The sequence below is a fragment of the Somniosus microcephalus genome, chromosome 1 (assembly GCF_052327205.1).
Source record: "Somniosus microcephalus isolate GS21.2 chromosome 1, FLI_Smic_1.0, whole genome shotgun sequence".
In the NCBI taxonomy this organism is placed as follows: domain Eukaryota; kingdom Metazoa; phylum Chordata; class Chondrichthyes; order Squaliformes; family Somniosidae; genus Somniosus; species Somniosus microcephalus.
Window position 1 is genome coordinate 151,662,721 of NC_140987.1, and position 20,844 is coordinate 151,683,564.

Genomic DNA, 20,844 nt, shown 5'->3' on the forward strand with positions numbered 1-20,844 from the left:
CAGAGGGCTGTGGTCTGCCTCAACTGTGAAGGTGGGAAGTCCATATATGTAGCCATGAAACTTTTCTAGTCCAACTACCAAGCCTAGACATTCCTTTTCAATCTGGGCGTATCGACACTCCGTATCAGTCATAGACCTGGAGGCATAGGCAACAGGCTTCCAATCTTCACCCTCTGCTTGTAGCAAGACCGCACCTAGGCCATCTTTTGATGCATCCGTTGACACTTTGATTCTTTTTGTTGGGTCAAAGAAGGTGAGTACAGGTGTGGTTGTCAGCACTGTTTTAAGGTTCATTCACTCTTGTTCATGTCTTTCTGTCCATGCAAGCTCATTTGTTTTATGTAGCAGGTCTCGCAGACAGGCTGTCTTGGCTGACAAGTTAGGAATGAACTTTCCAATGAAGTTTATCATCCCCATGATGCGTAGCACTCCTTTTTTGTCAGTGGGTCGGGGCATTTTGAGTATGGCGTTTACTTTTTCCATATCTGGCTCTATTCCTTTACCAGATAGATTATCTCCTAGGAAAGTGACTTCCTGGATGCCAAACTGACACTTGGCTTTGTTGAGCTTCAGTCCATTCCGGCGTATGCTCTGTAGCACTTTAGTCAGTCTCTCATTGTGTTCTTTCAGTGTGGAGCCCCAGATGATGATATCATCAACATAGACCCGAACTCCTTCCAGATCTTCAATTATGTGTTCCATCGCTCTATGAAAGATTTCAGATGCAGATATTATCCTGAAAGGCATTCTGAGGAAACAATACCTGCCAAATGGTGTGTTGAAGGTACAGCATTTGGTGCTCTCTTCATCCAGTTTTAGTTGCCAAAATCCTTGTGAGGCATCGAGCTTTGTAAAGTATCTGGCACCTGACATTTCACTGGTGATTTCTTCTCGCTTGGGAATCTGGTAGTGTTCACGTTTTATGTTTGCAGTTAAGTCCTTTGGATCCATGCATATTCTTAGATCATTGTTCTTTTTCTTTACACATACCACGGAGTTAACCCAGTCTGTTGGCTCTTCGACTTTCCTGATGACTCCTAGTGTGGTCATTCTTTCCAGTTCATTCTTGAGCCGGTCACGCAGGGGTGCTGGAACTCTCCGTGGAGCATGTACCACTGGCTGAGCATTCTGCTTTAGCTGGATCTTGTAAGTGAATGGTAGAACTCCAAATCCTTTGAACACATCCTGGAAATTATTCACTACAGAATCCACCGAGTCATCTGGTCTGCTTATGGCACAGTTTATACGGTAGACTCTTTTGACCAGTTCTAAGTCCTCACAAGCTTTGTCACCCAGTAGTGAATCAAGCCTTTCAGCCACAACAGAAAACATGAGATGATGCACTTTGTCTTTGACTGTCACTTTAAGTCTGCATACACCTAAGCTATCTATTTTCTGTCCATTATAGTCCTTCAGTAGTACTGACTTTTTCTGTATTTTGGGCTTTTCTTTCATATTGTTAATGTCACTCATACTGATTAAGTTTGCTTTTGCCCCAGTGTCTAGTTTCAAGGTAACTAATGCTCCATTTACCTGCAGTGGGATCATCCATTTGTCCTCTTTTACTGCATTAACTTTATGTTCAGCATTGTCCATTTCTGAGGGCTGCACATTTTCTGTATCCTTTTTGATATTGTCACATGACACCATTCCTACAAAAAATGTCTCACTTAAATCAGTGTCCTCAATTACATTAACTCGTTGCCCTTTCTTAGTTTGTACTTTTGAAAAGCATTGTTTGGCAAAGTGATTCTTTCCATTACACTTTGTGCACATTTTTCCAAACGCTGGGCATTGTCTTAACTGGTGTTTGTAACCATAGCGTTTACAATTAAAAATTTCATCCTCCGATTGCTTTTCATTTCTGTTCTGCCCATGTTTCTTCCCCTTATAGGACATAGCACCGACAGCAGCATTATCACTCATTACAATTGCATCATTATTGATTTCACTGAAAGTCTGCGCGTGCTTTCGAGCTAGCTCGCTGGCTTAGCATATTTTCACTGCATTTTCCAAATTTAGTTCGGTTTCTCTCAACAGACGTTCCCTGACTTTTTTTATCATGAATACCAAACACAATCTGGTCACGAATCATGGATGCTTTGAGCTCAGAGAAATTACATGTCTGTGCTTTCAGTTTCAGATCAGTTATAAAGCTATCAAAAGTCTCATTTTGTTGCTGTGTCTGAGAACGGAAGATGTATCTTTCATACGTCTCATTCTTTTTGGGAGAACAATGTGCATCAAATTTCTGTAGCACATCGTCTAATTTGTCTCTGTTCTCCGCTGGATTAAATACAAATGTATTAAATACCTCTATCGCCTGTGGGCCTGCAACCGTAAGCAGCAACGCTATCTTCCTTGCATCTGGCTTCATACCGAATCCGATGGCTGCAATGTAGAGTTCGAATTGCTGTTTAAAATTCTGCCAATTGTAGTCGATTTTTTCTGTGAGTTTCAAACGCTCTGGTGTCTTCAAATTCTCCATGTCGCTTTTCACAATTTTCAGCAGATCTTCACCACCCTGGTACCATGTTATGTTCATTAATAAATATACATTCTTATTATGAACACAGCTAGCTTTTGCTAGTTACTTTATTGAGCACAGGTGGACTTGTACAGCATCTTGTAGAGGCTTCCATCTTGACTGCTGCCTTGTGGGTAGCCTAGCCTCATGGGTAATGTAGTCTTAATATAATATATAGCTGGGAAGTGTAGTCTTATACATACAGCTATATACAGCTCTACGGCTCCACCTAGTGTCCACTATAGAATGACATGCTATTGATCACTACACTTACCTTGCAGAAAAACACTATTGGCAGAATTCTGAATGAAGTTGTTCTTCCCCCACTGTGGAATCATCAGCAAACAGCCCCAATTTTGACCTTATGATGGAGAGAAAGTCAAAGTTGAAGCAGCTGAAGATAGTTCGGCCAAAGGTGTTACCTGGAGGAACTCATGCAGCAATATCCTAGAGGCATGATGATTCGCTTTCAACAACCACAGCCTGTGTGTCCACTAGAACTCTAGCCACCGGAGGATTTTTCAGTTTATCCATATTAACCTCAGTTTTGCTAGGGTTCCCTGATGCTATACTTGATTGAATGCTGGCTTCATGTTGAAGGCAGCTACTCTTGCCTTTCCACTGGCATTATTCTCTTGAATCCAAATCTGGATCAAGGGAGTAACGAGGTCTAGAGCCGAGTGGTTCTTGTGGAACCTGAAATGAGCATCAGCGTGTAGGTTACTGGTAAGTATGGGTTTCTTCATGGCACTACTCTCGGCTCCTTCCATCACTTTTTTGATGATTGGAAGGAGGCTCGTAGAGCAGTAATTGGCCAGGTTAGATGAGTTCTTTTGGTGCAGATATGCTGAACCAGCCATGGAGGCAGTAGTTTGTTTTGATGCAAGAAATGTAATACCTGAGCCAGCTGAGGTACAAACTCTATGCTGAGTGTAAGATTACAATTTGTGTCATAGCTCCTTCTGTACTAATATCTTTATTTGTTATTTCTCACTTTATCTGTTCTCTATATGCCAGCCAAAGCAGCTGACCTAAGAAGCATGGCGGAAAAGCACTATTGGCATGAATACATGAACTAATTTCTCTTATTTGGAAGGAGGAGAGCATGCCAGGGGATCTCAGAGACGCTGCAATCGTAACCATCTACAAGAAAGGTGACAAGTCCGATTGCGGTAATTACAGAGGAGTCTCCCTGCTGTCTGCCACAGGGAATCCCCCTCAATTGCCTTCACCCAGTGGCTGAAGAGCTCCTCCCAGAGTCGCAATGCGGATTCCGCCCACTAAGGGGCACAATGGACATGATCTTCACCACGTGTCAACTGCAAGAGAAATGCAGGGAACAGCACCAACTGCTGTACATGGCCTTCTTTGACCTCACAAAGACCTTCGACACCGTCAACCATGAGGGATTATGGAGTGTCCTCCTCAAATTCGGCTGCCCTCAAAAGTTTGTCACCATCCTCCGCCTGCTTCACGACGACATGCAAGCCATGATCCTGACCAACGGATCCACCACAGACACATTTTACGTATTGACTGGGATCAAGCAAGGCTGTGCCATCGCACCAACGCTCTTCTCAATCTTCCTGGCTGCAATGCTCCAGCTCACTCTCAGTAAACACACCACTGGAGTTGAGCTAATCTACAGAACAAACGGGAAACTGTTCAACCTCCATCGCCTCCAGTCCAGATCCAAGGTCGTCCCATCTTCAGTCATCAAATTACAGTATGCAGATGATGGTTGCGTCTGCGCACAATCTAAGGCCGAACTCCAAACCATCGTCAACACCTTCACCGAAGCGTACGAGAGCGTGGGCCTTACACTAAACATTTGTAATACAAAGGTCCTCTACCAACCTGCCCCCGCCACACAGTACTGCTCCACGATTATTAAAATCCATGACGAGGCCTTGGACAACGTGGACCACTTTCCATACCTCAGGAGCCTACTGTCAACAAGGGCAGACATTGATGACGAAGTCCAACACTGCCTTCAGTGTGCCAGTGCAGCCTTTGGTCGCCTGAGGAAGAGAGAGTGTTTGAAGACCAGGACCTCAAACCCAGCACCAAGCTCATGGTCTACAGAGCAGTAGTGATACCCGCCCTCCTGTATGCTTCAGAGACATGGACCATATACAGCAGGCACCTCAAAGCACTGGAGAGGTACCACCAACGCTGCCTCTGCAAGATCCTGCAAATCCATTGGCAGGATAGGCGCACCAATGTCAGTGTTCTCGCTCAGGCCAACATCCCCAGCATCGAAGCTTTGACCACGCTCGATCTTCTCTGATGGACGGGCCACATCGTCCGCATGCCCAATATGTGACTCCCAAAACAAGCGCTCTACTCGGAGCTCCGACACGGTAAGAGAGCCCCAGGTGGGCAGAGGAAATGCTTCAAAGACACCCTCAAAGCTTCCTTGAAAAAGTGCAACATCCCCACCGAAACCTGGGAATCCCTGGCCCAAGACCGCACAAAGTGGAGGAGAAGCATCCAGGAAGGCGCCGAACACCTCGAGTCTCTTCGCCGGGAGCAAGCAGAAGCCAAGCACAAACAGCGGAAGGAGCACACGTCAACCCAAGCACCCCATCCAACCACCCCTTCAACCACCATCTGCCCCACCTGTGACAGAGGCTGTAGGTCCCGCATTGGACTCATCAGTCACCCGAGAACTCATTTTTAGTGTGGAAGCAAGTCATCCTCGGTTCCGAGGGACTGCCTAAAAGAAGAAGAGAAGAAGCTTTTCTTTCTTTTTATATACATGTCCTGAAAAAAATAGATTAGTATCTTTTTCTGGAGGTTCATCACCTGGCGTTAATACCTTTGGTTCTCGGGAAACCTAAAAGAGAAAAATAAACAGACTGGGCGCTTGAATAACAGAATGTTTGATATTCTGTGTGAGTAATCTAACCTAAAGCTATTGAGGGGCTAGTGACTTTGTTCAAACTTTAGCGACCTGCTTGGGAAGAACTTAGCTGGGGGCACACAAACTGATGCAATGCTGTGGGCCTTGAGCTTTATAAAACATGAGAGTAGAGGTCTATATGCAGGAACAGTTATATGCAACTCAATGATGACATTTTCATGTGTGCGCTTTGCATGTGGTTTCTCTTAACAAGCTAAACTAAATTCCCATGGTTTGTGGAGTATGTGGAATGAATACGTATAGCAATGAATACCTATAAACAGAGTTATGATGCACTGTGAGGCACAGTTAGAAAACACAATTTGTCCCACAGCCTGTTGGCCTCACCTCTGTGTGAGAACACCCTTAACCTCATTAAGGATTTCCTGGCTAAGGCTGCCTGGTCTTAACATCATCCAGATGTGAGATGTATTAACTTGTTCAAATCTGATTTATGACACAAAGGCACCTTTGTAATCACCTATGAGACCATAACTATTTTAAAAATGTTTTAGAAGCCTCCAGGAACTGGTAAAATTCCCCAATTTTTAAACATGAAATTGGCTTCAATTTTAGTAAATTGCAATTGTTATTGTTAAATTGGCACACATCAATAAAAGGACAAACAGGATGTTAACATATCCCTTTGTGGTTGTAGCACTTACTTCTTATTATCCTTGTTTAAGACTGCAGTGTTCTTGTAGTTTATTATCTCCTGATTCAGTTCTGCTAAATGCTGAGTTGCATGCTCAGCAGAATTAAGAGCTTCATCCACCTTCACAGAAAACAACATATCATTTTTTATGTGCAAGAAAGAACATAGATTCATGTTTTGTTTTTTGAAAGTATGTAATTGGTTGGAACATATACTGAACATTCTAAAGAGTTAATTTATAGGTATCAACTTCATAAAGTCTATAATCCTAATCATTCTTTTTGTTCTTTTCCCAACACAAGAAGTTACTTTCTTTGGCATTTTAAAGATAAGAATGTTTTGGAACAGAAAAGGGCCCAGCAAATTTACTTGCTTCTCAGAGATGAACCAACTAAACAATTTCTCACAATATCCCTCTTTTTCTTCTGCCAGATATACATCTACCTCTTTCCATAGCAATTTATGCCATGACTGTATTATCCTAAAATTGAATAAAGATTCTACCCGACTTCCTTTCTTACTCCCAACTTCCTAATTGTTAACTTTTATCCCTAGTATTCACATCCTTCATCATAGTGAACAATTTGCCTGGATCATCTTTGTCACTTCTCTTAGTAATCTTGAAAATGTCAATTACCCCGAGACCTTGAAGTCTCCTCTTTTTTGAAAAAAGACATTTATCATAATTTAATGAGTCGCTATAAACTAAATTCTACAATCTGTTGTAATAATGTGCAACGGCTGTACAAAGAGGCCTAGACCAGATTTGATTCATCACTTCTAAAACTTAGCCCATCCTCTGAAACCAAACAGATCATTCACTCATGGATTAAATATACAATTAGCAGCAACAATTTCAAATCAGACAGCCAACTTTAATCACATGATTGTGTTATTCATGATGTGGTGGGTATGTTTCTAAATCCGTAAGGTATAAGAGGCAAATTTTAAATAGCAAATAGTAACTGTTCTTTGATTTTGCTGTTAAATTATTAGAAATTATTAGTATCATTAGAATACATACCCTTTCAGAAACCTCTTCAAATTCATACTCATTAAGTTCGGTCAGTCGTTCTTCTTCTGACATGAAGAAGCCTTTATGCTTACTGAAAAACTAAAGACAAACACAATATATATGTTTGTTTATGTTGGTTATGTCTTCAGCAAGGTACTGGAGTAGATTTTATATGAACAATGACAGACAGGTAAGGACCCATCGAACCTGCCCCACAAAATTGCGATACCTTGTGTATCACAATATATACTCTCCACCCCACCCAAAACCATGTGATCTCCTGGGAGAGGTGAAAAACCTACTAAAAAAAAACAGGCCAATTTGGGGGGAAAATTCTGAGAAATTCCTCTCCCACCCATCTAGGCAATCAAAACTAGTCCAGGAGATCACTCTGGCCCTGAATTCCCTGCAGTACCTACCTTCTGTAAGAGGTGATCTCCACCCCAACCAGAAACAGGTCCAGCTCTGGCTTGAAGGAATTCAATGAATCAGCACCACTGTTGTATCCGTGTATTAATAGAGACACGGAAGGTAGGTTTCACAGGTGTTTACTGAACAAAGTCTGGAGGTGAACTAACTGATACAACACAATATACAGGCTTATATAGCCTGAGTGGCCATTACCGGCATTACAGTACACAGGGGGCTCTTAAAGGCACATACACTACAATTCCTCCCCTTTTAGCCAACCAGTACATAATATTTTAAGTAATCATTAATTACATGTTACAAGAACAATAATCTACACATTGCTGCAGTTAATCAATTATAAGTCAGTCTCTCTGGAGGCTTCCTGACTCGGTCCGGATAATGCCTCGGTGGTGTAGTAGTTTCTGGTGGTGTAGTAGGTTCTTTTGGCAAGGCTGATTCGGCTTGAATGCCAGTGTCGGGTTCATCTGGTTCCAGTATCACCGGATCGGAGGTAGATACTATGGGTATCTCTACTTCATCATTAGGCGTATAGAGTTGTGGTGTAGGTTGTCCCTTTTCGGATGACTCTATGATTTGGTCAGCATGGCGCCTTATTATGCTTTCTCCAATGTCCACGGTATACATCAGCGGTCCTAGTCGTGTGCAAATAGTTCCAGGCTGCCATTTCTCGGTACGGTAGTCCCGGGCCAAAACTTGTTGACCTATCTGGAAGGTTCTAGTTGGCCTTTCATTCATGCCTTGAAATTGCCGGTTCTCCACGTCCCTTCTGATGTTTGGCTTGATCAAATCCAGCCAGCATCTTAGGCTTCTATTGAAGAACATCATGGCGGGAGTTTGGTTTGTAACCATATGTGTTGCATTCCTGTATGCAAACAAGAAGTTATCTACCTTATGCTGAAGTTTTATGTCTTCATTACCCATGGCCTTTATGGCCTTCTTGAAGGTCTGGACAAACCTTTCAGCCAATCCATTGGTGGCGGGATGGTATGGGGCGGACGTGTAGTGCTTAACCCCATTGTTTTTTAAGAACTTCCTGAATTCTTCGGACAAAAATTGCGGTCCATTATCAGAACAGATCTGTTCAGGCAGCCCATTCCTGGCAAATATGGTCCTTAATACTGTGATGGTTTTTTCCGTGGTGGTGGAGGACATCTTTATTACCTCCGGCCACTTGGAGTGTGCATCAACCGCGATTAAGAACATTGAGTCCATAAATGGACCAGCAAAGTCGATGTGTACCCTTTGCCATGGAGATGAGGGCCACTCCCATGGATGTAGAGGGGCTTGTGGTGGAGCGTTTTGGACCTTCTGGCATCCTAGGCAGCTCTTGGTCATTTCTTCAATGTCTCCATCGATACCTGGCCACCATACAAACGCCCTGGCTAGGTTCTTCATTTTCACTCCACCCAGATGCCCCTCGTGAAGCTCCTTTAGCACTTTATCCTGGAGTTTGGGTGGAATCACCACTCTGGATCCACACATCAAGGTTCCTCGGCACACTGACAGCTGTTCTCTTCTTTGCGAGAATGCTGGCAACAGTGGTTCGCCATGTGCTGGCCATCCCTTCACTGTTAAATCGTAGACTCGTGAGAGAGTCGGGTCATTTCTCATTTCCCTTTCAATGGCAGAATTTGTTACTGGTAGGCATTCGACTATGGTAGAGTGGAACATCTCCACTGGGTCTACTGTAGGTGCCTCTTCTACCATTAGCAATGGTAGGCGTGATAAACCGTCAGCATTCCCATGCTGTTTTGATCCTTTGTATTCTATGTCATATTGGTGTGCCCCTAGAAAAAGGGACCACCTCTGTAGCCTTTGCGCTGTCATAATGGGAACACCCTTTTTAGGGTTGAATATGGAGATGAGGGGTTGATGGTCAGTCAACAAGGTAAATTTTTGTCCGTGTAGGTAATGGTTGAATTTCTTCACTCCCCATACCAGGCTGAGTGCTTCCCTGTCGATTTGGGCATAGTTACGCTCAGCTGAGTTCAATGAGCGTGACGCAAAAGCTATCGGCCGTTCCGAGCCATCAGGGAATCTATGCGATAATACTGCTCCTACGCCGTAAGGGGATGCATCGCACGCCAGTCTGATTGGCAGTGATGGGTTGTAATGAGCCAAAACTTCCTTGGACGTGATTAAGTCTTTGCATTTATGGAAGGCACGTTTACAGTCTTCGCTCCATTTCCAAATTACTCCTGTTTGTAGCAGTTCATTAAGAGGGTGCAGAAGAGTTGATAAGTTCGGTAAAAATTTATGATAGTAATTTATCAATCCCAGGAACGACCTTAATTGTGAAACATTTTCAGGTGCTGGGGCTTTTATGACCGCTTCAATTTTTTCAGGTGACTTATGCAACCCTTCCTTATTAATTATATGGCCACAATATGATATTTGATTCTGGAAAAATTCGCACTTGGGGCGATTTGCTCGTAGGCCCCATTCTCTCAGCCTAGTGAGCACCTGCTCCAAATTGGCAAGGTGCTCGTTGTCGTTTTCTCCTGTTACAAGGATGTCATCTAGGTAGCATTGAGTCCCCGGAATCCCTTGGAGGACTTGCTCCATAGCTCTTTGCCAGATAGCTGGAGCTGATGCTACTCCAAAAACCAGTCGATTGTACTGGTACAGGCCTTTGTGTGTATTTATCGTAAGATACTTTTTAGAGGCCTCTTCCACCTCCATCTGTAGATATGCCTGTGCCACGTCAATTTTGGTGAAACGTTTCCCTCCGGATAGTGAAGGACCGGGTTTACAGTCACCTTGAAGTCTCCACAGATGCAAATTTTTCTCTGTTCTTCAGATTTATCATTATTCAACGTTTTCTTCATGACCGGGACAATGGGTGTTGCCCACTCGCTCCAATCTATCTTGGATAATACACCTGCCTTTTCCAAATTCTCCAGCTCTGCCTCGACTGCTGGACGAATTGCGTATGGCACCGGCCTTGCCTTAAAAAACTTGGGAATTGCCACATCTTCCACTTTTATTGAGGCGGTGATGCCTTTCAAGGTTCCTAGTTTCTCTTGAAACACTTCCTTGGCGTTGGCCAAGATGTCTTTGAATCGTTCAGGTATGACGTCATCATCATTTTTTTCCTTACTGGTCACCGTCAGTGCCTGAATGGACTGCCAGTCTAAACGTATCTTCCTGATCCATTCACGTCCCAACAGTGGTGGACCACCATCTTGTAGAACGTATAAATACAACTTCTGTATTTCCTTGCCGTTGTATACAACAGGCACCTTTATTTTCCCTTTTGGGTATACTTTCTGCCCCGTATATGTTTTCAAGATAATGGATGTGTCTTTCAAAGGTATATGCGGAAATAGCCGCTCGTAATCCCGTCGACTTATGACGGTTAGGGCTGATCCTGTATCTAGCTCCATTTTAACTGGGGACCCCGCTATCGTGAGGGTAACCCAAATGGTCTGGTAATCTTCTTTGGCAATTACATTATGTAATTTGAGAGAGCTTAGTCTCTTGTTTCCGGAGTCGCTATTGCTCTTCTGGTCTTTGGAGCTACTGTCCGTCATCATTTGTACCTTTCTGTACTTTTCCTTATTGATTTTTTTTCTGTCAGTGGATTTTTTTTTTCCAGGTCGGCATACACATGTAATGTGTCCCATCTTTCCACATTGCCTGCATGCTTTGTCCTTGAACCAGCAGTCCCTCTGGTCATGGGTGGATCTGCCGCAGCGATAACATCTCTCGAAACCCCATGTCATTTCATGGGTGCCGAAGTCCTGTGGCTTTTGCTGTATCTTTGCAGCTCCTCTTGCTGCTGCTTCGTATGATACAGCCACACTGAAAGCCTTGTCCAGTGTCAAATCTTTCTCAGAAAGTAGCTTTTTTTGTGTTCCTTCACTTAGGAGACCGCAGACGAATTTGTCTCGTAGAGAATCTGCCAGTCCTGTCCCGAATTGGCAGTGTAGGGTATCAACAATCTCCTTAAAATTCTTGCCCATCGGTTTGGCTGGAGTGATTAAGTTTCATAACAGCCCGTATGTCCTTGCACCCATTAGATTTAGAAGTACCGATGCCTTTTTATCATCTTTTATTTCATTCGCTGTGCAATATTTCTCCACTTTTTCCACATATGTGGTCCAATTCTCTATATCTTTATCGAAAGCATTAATATTGCCAGCCTTAGGCATCTTGGGGAAAAAATGGCGCCTCCCGCGCTTTCCTTCCTTTCCTGCAGAAAAAATGGCGCCTCCTGCGCTTTCCCGCTGCTGCTGCTGCTGACAACGCCGTTTTCCATGGTTTTTATTTACAGGTGGCGACTCGTTCCCGCCGGACTCTCTGGGACTTTTCCCTCCCTCTGCTTGTCCGAACGCTGACCTGCTTTGCAGCGTCGGCCGTCTCCCGAGTGCTCCCCCCCTCTGTCTGTGTTTGCCTCCGCCTTCGCTGCTCGGCCCCGCTGCAGAGCCAGCCGATGGAGCCCCAGCCCGCCACCCAGGAAAGATTATTGCAGTACCTGCCACCAGCTCGGCTAGCTGGTGAAACCACAGCTTTTTTTTTTTTCTTGCTTTTCTTCGACTTTGGACGTCTGAGGAATCGATGTCCTTGAGGTGCTGCCAAATTGCAGGTAAGTCCGTTTCCAATTCGTCGCCACTGATACAACACAATATACAGGCTTATATAGCCCGAGTGGCCATTACCGGCATTACAGTACACAGGGGGCTCTTAAAGGCACATACACTACAATTACCACCACATGAGACGGTAGCCTGTTCCAGAGGTCCACTATTCTCTGGGAAAAGAACCATCTCCTGACATCTAACCTAGATCTGGTCTTCTACAACTTAAATTTGTGACCCCTGGTCCTCCCTAACCTATTTAATTGGAACAAATTGTCAACTGGTACACAATCTATTCCCTTTATTAACTTATAAACCTCAATCAGATCGCCCCTATGTCTACACTTCTCTAAAGTGTCCTAACTCTTTTAGCCTATCTTGATAATTAACCTGCTTTAAACTGTGAATTAGTCTAGTGGTCCTCCTCTGCACCCTTTCCAAAGCCTCACTATCACCCACCATGTGAGGAGACCAAAACTGGACACAATATTCCAAGTGATGCCTGACCAAGGTCTTGTACAAAGACAAAATATTATGCCTCGTCTTGTACTCAATTGTCCTATTGATACACCACAACATCCTATCTGCTCTAGCTATCATTTCACGGCATTGCTCATGTACCTTTAAAGATGTAAGCACTAGAATGCCCAAATCTCTTTCTATCTCCAGATTCTTTAATGCTTTTCCCTCAAGGGCGTATGAATGTTGAGCATTTGTCCTGCCCACTGAACTTATCTCAGTTATACATTATTTGTCAGTCATGAACCCAATCTCCCAACACATTAAGATCTGCCTGAAGCAGATGAGCATCATCTACAGTCCTAACACTTGCACAGATCTTAGTATCATCTGTAAATTTTCAGGTAATGCCCCCAACACCTATATCTATACCATTAATAAAAATAGTAAAGAGCAACAATCCCAACACCGATCCCTGCAGGACACCACTGGTGACCAGTCTCCAAACAGATCCAAATCCATCTATAACTACGTTTTGCCTACATCCTGCCAGCCAGTTCTCAATCCAGCTCAATATATTACCACTAATATCAGAGGCTTCGATCTTATAGCGAAGCCTCTTGTGTGGTACCTTATCAAAAGCTTTTTGGAAGTGTAAGTCTACTGGACTTCCCTCATCCACCAACTTTGTAACTTCTTCAAAAAATACAATTAGATTTGTAAGACATGACCTCCTTTATATGAAGCCATGTTGGGCATCCCTAATATGTCCCTCTCTATCCAAGCATTCATATATTGCATCCCTAATGATTCCCTCAAGCATCTTACCTATTACTGATGTCAAACTAATGGGCCTATAGTTACCCAGGTCCATTTTATCATCTTTTTTAAAGATGGGGACTACATTAGCCTCCTTCCAGTCTACAGGAACCACTCCAGAGTGCAGTGAGCTATTAAAAATACAGGCCAGGGGCTCGCACAGCACATGCCCCATCTCCCCGAGGACCCTTGGGTGGTTATCATCCAGCCTGGCTGCTCTACCTATTTTGAAGCTCTTCATTCTTTCTAAAACAATATGTTCATCTATGTTAATATTACTAGTTTTGTTAATAACATTATTAAATTCTAATAGTCGAGCATCATCTTCGAGAGTGAAGATCGATGCAAAGTACTTACTTAATATTTCTGCCATACCCAGCGAGTCCTTTGTAATCTGTCCTTGAATATCCTTCAATGGCCCAACATAGTATTTGACAGTTCTCTGACTCTTCACATAACTGGAAAAGCTTTTCCCATTACTTCCACAACCGTCTACGATCCTCTTTACCATTAACCTTTTCGCTGACCTAATAGCAGCCTTTTTTTCTTTATTTGTTCCTTGTACTCTGTTTAGTTGAGTATTAAATGCATTTAATTTATAGAAACATTTCTGTTTACATCCATATTTGTCTTTGTACGTAACCAGTCAGCCACCTTGGCTTTTTCTTACCACACTCCCTTCTTTTGACTTTGGATACATATTTGTTTCCACATTTTTTATCTTGTTCTTAAAAACTTTCCATTTTTATTCTACATCAGTGTCATCACCACCCAGTAGGGTTAGTCAATTTACCCGTTCTAAATAATCTGCCAATTTAGTGAAGTTTGCTCTTCTGAAATCTGGTACGAGTCTCAGATTCTTTGTACCCTTAGTTCTACCAGCCAATTTTCCTGTATTGGATTGCTTGGGTGCAATGCATAGAGGAAGATCAGCCAGGTTAAGGAAGGCTAGTTTTCCGTCCACTAGAACTTTACAGATAACATATGGTCCATGGGAGGATAAATGAAATAGAAACATGAAAGATCAACTAAAAATGCAAAAATAAATTAAAGCAGTGAACACCAGACTAACCTTCCCTATTTAAACACTTCCCTATCTAGATTTCAGTACACTGCATATTAATTCGCCACTGTATGTTTGGAACATTCATCTCCTTTATAAACTGAACTTCACATAAGCACAAGTATAAGGAGAGATTTCCTGCTTCAGCGCTTTGGACACATGCCAGAAGCACATATTGGGGAATTATGTATCCCCAGCCCAGAAAATCGTGGACTGGGGATGTGTAATTTTCCAATAATTGCTTCACCCTGACTACCAAGCTAAGAAATAACAAGGGGCAGAACACTCTGGTGGGAGTAGTTTATAGGCCCCCTAACAGTAGTTGTAGTTTTGGGCAGAGTATATATCAGGAAATTAGAGGTGCATGTAACAAGGGCAATACAGTAATTATGGGGGGACTTTAATCTTCATATAGACTGGGCAAAACACGTTGCCAATAATAGTGTGGAGGATAAGTTCATGGAATGCATTCAAGATAGTTTTCTAGATCAGTATGTTGAGGAACCAACTAGGGAACAGGCTATTTTAGATCTAGTACTGAGCTATGAGACAGGGTTAATCAATAACCTTGTAGTAAAGGAGCCTCTGGGGAAGAGTGATCATAATATGATAGAATTTTATATGGAGTCTGAGTGTGATTTAGTTAAATCCAAAACTAGGGTCTGAACAAAGCAAACTACAAAGATATGAGGGGCAAGTTGGCTAAGGTAGATTGGGAAACTAGATTAAAAGATATGATAGTAGGTAAGCAATGGTAAACATTTAAAGAAATAATTCACAATTCATAACAAATATAAAAGAATAAAAACCCCATGGGAAAAGTAGTCCAACCGTGGCTAACAAGAGAAGTTAAAGATAGTATATTAGATTAAAGGAAGAGGCTTATAATGTTACCAAAAGGAGTAGTAAGCCTGAGGATTGGGAGGATTTTAGAATTCAGCAAAGGATGAACAAGAAATAGATAAAAGAGAGAAAATAGAATTTGAGAGTAAACTAGCAAGAAACATAAAAACAGATTATAAAAGCTTTTATAGGTATGTAATAAGGAAGAGATTAACAAAAGTAAATGTGGGTCCCTTACAGGCAGAGACAAGAGAAATTATTATGGGGAATAAGGAAATGGCAGAGACATTAAACAAATACTTTGTATCTGTCTTCATGGTAGAAGACACAAAAAAACATTCCGGAAATAGTGGGGAACCAATGGTCTAATGAGAATGAGGAACATAAAGAAATTAGTACTGGGGAAATTAATGGGAGTAAAGGCCGACAAATCCCCTAGACCTGATGGCTTACATCCTAGGGTTTTAAAAAGAGATAGCTACAGAGATAGTGGATGCATTGGTTTTGATCATCCAGAACTCCCTAGATTCTAGAATGGTCCCCGTGGATTGGAAGGTAGCAAAGGTAACCCTGCTATTCAAGAAAGGAGGGAGAGAGAAAATGGAATTATAGGTCAGTTAGCCGGACATCAGTAGTAGGGAAAATGTTAGAATCTATTATTAGGGATGCGGTATCAGGGCACTTAGAAAATCATAATATGATTGGGCAGAGTCAACATGGAGTTATGAAAGGGAAATCGCATTTGACAAATCTGTTAATTTTTTTGAGGTTGTAACTAGCAGGGTAGATAAGGGGGAACCAATGAACGAAGAGCTTGGATTTTCAGAAAGTATTCGATAAGGTGCCACACATGAGGTTATTACACAAAAGTAGGGCTCATGTGATTGGGGGTAACATATTAGCATGGATTGAGGATTGGTTAACGGACAGAAAACAGAGAGTAGGAAGAAACAGGTCATTTTTGTGTTGGTCGTCTGTAACTAGTGTGGTAATGGGGTAATGAAGAAAATAATGGCACTAAAGAGTGACAAATCCCCAGGACCAAGGTTTTAAAGGAAGCAGGTGAGCACATTGCAGATGCCCGAACTATAATCTTCCAAAGTTCACTCGATTCAGGAACCGCTCTTTTAGATTGGAAAATTGTGCATGTCACTCCGTTATTTAAGAATGGTGAGAGAGGGAAACCAGGAAATTATAGACCAGTTAGCCTAACATCTGTTGTCAGGAAATTACTAGAGTCTATAATTAAGGATAGGGTGAATGAACACCTCGAAAATTTTCAGCTGATCGGAGAGAGCCAGCATGGATTTGTAAAGGGTAGGTCATGCCTGATGAACCTGATTGAATTTTTTGAAGAGGTGACTAAAGTAGTGGACAGGGGAATGTCTATGGATGTTATTTATATGGACTCCCAGAAGGCATTTGATAAAGTCCCACATAAGAGACTGTTAACTAAGCCCACGTTGAAGCCTATGGAATTAAAGGAAAATTATTGACCTGGTTAGGAAATTGGCTGAGCGGCAGGAGACAGAGAGTAGGGATAACAGACAGGTACTCTAATTGGCAGGATGTAACTAATGGTGGCCTGCAGGGATCTGTGTTGGGGCCTCAACTATTCACTGTATTTATTAACGACAAGACGTTGGGCTAGAAAGCCACATATCCAAATTTACCGATGACACAAAGATAGGCAGCATTGTAGGCAGTGTAGATGAAAGCAGAAAAATTACAAAGGGATATCGATAGATTAAGTGAATGGGCAAAACTGTGGCAAATGGATTTCAATGTAGGCAAATGTGAGGTCATCCACTTTGGACTTAAAAAGGATAGAACAGGGTACTTTCTAAATGGTGAAAAGCTAAAAACAATCGAGGTCCAAAGAGACCTGGGGGTCCAGGTACATTGATCATTAAAATGTCATGAACAGGTACAGAAAATAATCAAAAAGGTTAATGGAATGCTGGCCTTTATGTCTCGAGGACTAGAATACAAGTGGGTAGATGTTATGCTACAGCTATACAAAGCCTTGGCTAGACCACACCTGGAGTAGCGTGAGCAATTCTAGGTACCACACCTTAGGAACGATTTATTGGCCTTGGAGGAGTGCAGCATAGGTTTACCAGAATGATAAGAACATAACATAAGTAATAGGAACAGGAATAGGCCACTTGGCTCCTCGAGCCTGCTTCACCATTCAATAAGATCATGGCTGATCTAGGGCTCAAAGCCACTTCCCAGCCTGCTCCCCATAACCCTTCACTCCCTTATCTTGCAAAAATGTGTATATCTCCACTTTAAATGTATTTAATGACCCAGCCTCCACAGCTCTCTGGGGCAGAGAATTCCACAAATTTACGACCCTCTGAGAGAAGAAGTTCCTCCTCATCTCAGTTCTAAAAGGGCGACCCATTATTCTGAGACTGTGCCTCCGAGTTCTAGATTTCCCCACGAGGGGAAACATCCGCTCTGCATCTACCCTGTCAAGCCCCCTCAGTATCTTATATGTTTTGATAAGATCACCTCTCATTCTTCTAAATTCCAATGAGTATAGGCCCAGCCTGTTCAACTTTTCCTCATAAGTCAAACCCCTCATCTCTGGAATTAACCTAGTGAATCGTCTCTGAACTGCCTTCAATGCAAGTATATCCTTCCTTAAATAAGGAGACCAAAACTGTACGCAGTACTCTAGGTGTGGTCTCACCAATACCTTGTACAGTTGTAGCAGGATTTCCCTGCTTTTGTACTCCAACCCCCTTAAAATAAAGGCCAACATTCCATTTGCATTTTTGATTACTTGCTGTACCTGCAAGCTAATTTTTTGTGTTTCATGCACAAGGACCCCCAGGTCCCTCTGAACTGTAGCATTTTGTAATCTCTCTCCATTTAAATAATAGTTTGCTTTTTTATTTTTCCTGCCAAAGTGGATAACCTCGCACTTTCCCACATTATACTCCATCTGCCAAATGTTTGCCCACTCACCTAGCCTGCCTGTATCCCTTTGCAGATTCTTTGAGTCCTCTGCACAACTTGCTTTCCCACCCATCTTTGTATCATCCGCAAACTTGGCTACATTACACTCGATCCCTTCATCCAAGTCATTAATGTAGATTGTAAATAGTTGGGGTCCTTGTGGCACCCCACTAGTTACCATTTACCAACCAGAAATTATACCTGGACTCCAGGGGTTAAATTACGAGGCCTAGGGTTGTATTCCCTGGAATTTAGAAGGTTAAGGGGTGGTATGATCTAAGTTTTCAAGATATTAAGGGGAACAAATAGGATAGATAGAGAGAATCTATTTCTGCTGGTTGGGAATCTAGGACTATGGGGCATAGTCTTAAAATTAGAGCCAGACTTTTCAAGAGTGAAATTAGGAAACACTTCTACACACAAAGAGTGGTAGAAGTTTGGAACTCTCTTCCGCAAACGGCAATTGATGCTAGATCAAATGTTAATTTTAAATCTGAGATTGATAGAATTTTTTTAACCAAAAATATTAAGGGATATGGGGCAAAGGTGGGTACATGGAATTAGGTCACAGATCAGCCATGACCTCATTGAATGGTGGAACAGGCTCGAGGGGTAAATGGCCTACTCCTGTGCCGATGTTCCTATGTTCCTACCACAAGCATTGGTGCTTGGGCCTCAGCTATTTACAATCTATATCAATGACTTAGATGAGGGGACCGAGTATAATATATTCAAGTTTGCTGACAATACAAAGCTTGGTAGGAAAGTAAGCTGTAAGGAGGATGCAAAGAAGCTGCAAAGGGATATAGATAGGTTAAGTGAGTAGGCAAGAACGTGGCAGATAGAATATAACGTGGAGAAATGTGAAGTTATCCACTTTGGTAGGGATAATAGAAAAGCAGAATACTTTTTAAAAGATGAGACACTGGGAAATGTTGGTATTCAGAGGGACCTGGGTGTCCTTGAACACGAATCACAGAAAGTTAACATGCAGGTACAGTAAGCAATTAGGAAAGCAAATGGTGTGTTAGCTTTGATTACAAAGGGATTATATAGGGCCTTGGTGCGACCACACCTGGAGTACTATGTACGGTTTTGGTCTCCTGACCTAAGGAAGGATATACTTGCCTTAGAGGGAGTGCAACAAAGGTTCACAAGACTGATTCCTGGGATGGGGGGATTGTCCTATGAGGAGAGATCGAGTAGACTAGGCCTATATTCCCTAGAGTTTAGAAGAATGAGAGGTGATCTCATTGAAACATATAAAATTCTTACAGGGCTTGACAGGGTAGATGCAGGGAGGGTGTTTCCCCTGGCTGGGGTCACAGTCTCAGAATAAGGAGTCGGCTATTTAGGACTGAGATGAGAAGAAATTTCTTCACTCAAAGGGTTGTGCATCTTTGGAATTCTCTACCCCAGAAAGTTGTGGATGCTCAGTCGTTGAGTATATTCAAGACAGAGATTGATAGATTTTTGGATACTATGGGAATCAAATGATATGGGGATCAGGCGGTTAAGTGGAGTTGAGGTAGAAGATCAGCCATGATCTTATTGAATGGCAGAGCAGGCTCGAGGGGCCAAATGGCACACTCCTGCTCCTATTTCTTATGTTCTTATAAGTGGAAAAATCTTCCCTCTAATGACTAGCTTTGTGTACAGTGCTCAAAAAGTGCAGTGAAACAGCAACACACATCTATTTATTACCTCATTAAGATGAGACAGTATTAAGTGTCTTTCACCACAAGCTTCCTGATAACCAACAATAAAGACGGTCACTTGTTTTTGATATATTTCCCGCTTAACTGAATCCAACAAAGCATCCTTCAGCTGGTTCTGAAATAAACAGATGTTTGAAAAAATATGCATCTTCAATTGTTAAGAATGTTAAAGAATTTCATGGCAAATACTAAAAACACAAGTCTAAGTTTAAACAAAAAATGTTTAATGTATTTTTTCAATAGTTCCTTTTTTCTTCTTCTTCTCTGAAGCTTTTCATTGTCAGATCATCCCTCTCTGAGAACATGCAGCGCGCTTACATTCAGGAACTTGTGTGTGAGTCTGTTCTTGATCACTCCATTGGCATAGTACATTAGAAGTCCAGTGTGCACCTCTTTGAATAAGATGGTCCACAAATTGCATGATCATGGGAGCAGTGGCAGCGGCGAGAGGATAAAAAGCGGCCCGAGAGCAGACCTGAATTAAAGCAGCGGCAGTGCGAGGCTCCAATTCAGAAACATCAAAGAGTGACGTCACAGGAGAGCAGGTAGGTGATTGGTTGGTGAGTATTACTCTCTAAGTTAGGGAAGGGGGTTAAATTAAGAGCTGAGAAACTGTAACTTGCTAGTACTTATTAAATTAATAACTTAAACTAACTAAAATAATCAAACAATAAACCTAAAATATCGATTGAATAAAATCTTTAACTAATTAATTAATAAATAAAACAAGGTTAGAGATGGCAGGGCAGGTGGTGTGTTGCAACTGCGCCATGTGGGAGTCTGTGGAGAGCATTGCGATCCTGAGCAACCATATCTGCAGTAAGTGTCTGCAACTCAAGTAACTTCGGCTCAGAATTG

The 20,844-nt window shown here is 42.3% G+C and overlaps 1 protein-coding gene across 1 annotated transcript in view; it reads right to left on the minus strand.

The window, feature by feature from the left end:
- Window positions 1–20,844, minus strand: part of LOC147124414 (uncharacterized) — a 347,949-nt gene that overhangs the window by 296,184 nt on the left and 30,921 nt on the right. The window contains exons 4-6 of the mRNA XM_085969950.1: window positions 19,973–20,101; window positions 7,112–7,201; window positions 6,098–6,207 (exon numbers count right to left, since the gene is read on the minus strand). Of these exons, the coding sequence (XP_085826076.1) occupies window positions 6,098–6,207; window positions 7,112–7,201; window positions 19,973–20,101 (329 nt within the window). The remainder of the gene's footprint in view (window positions 1–6,097; window positions 6,208–7,111; window positions 7,202–19,972; window positions 20,102–20,844) is intronic.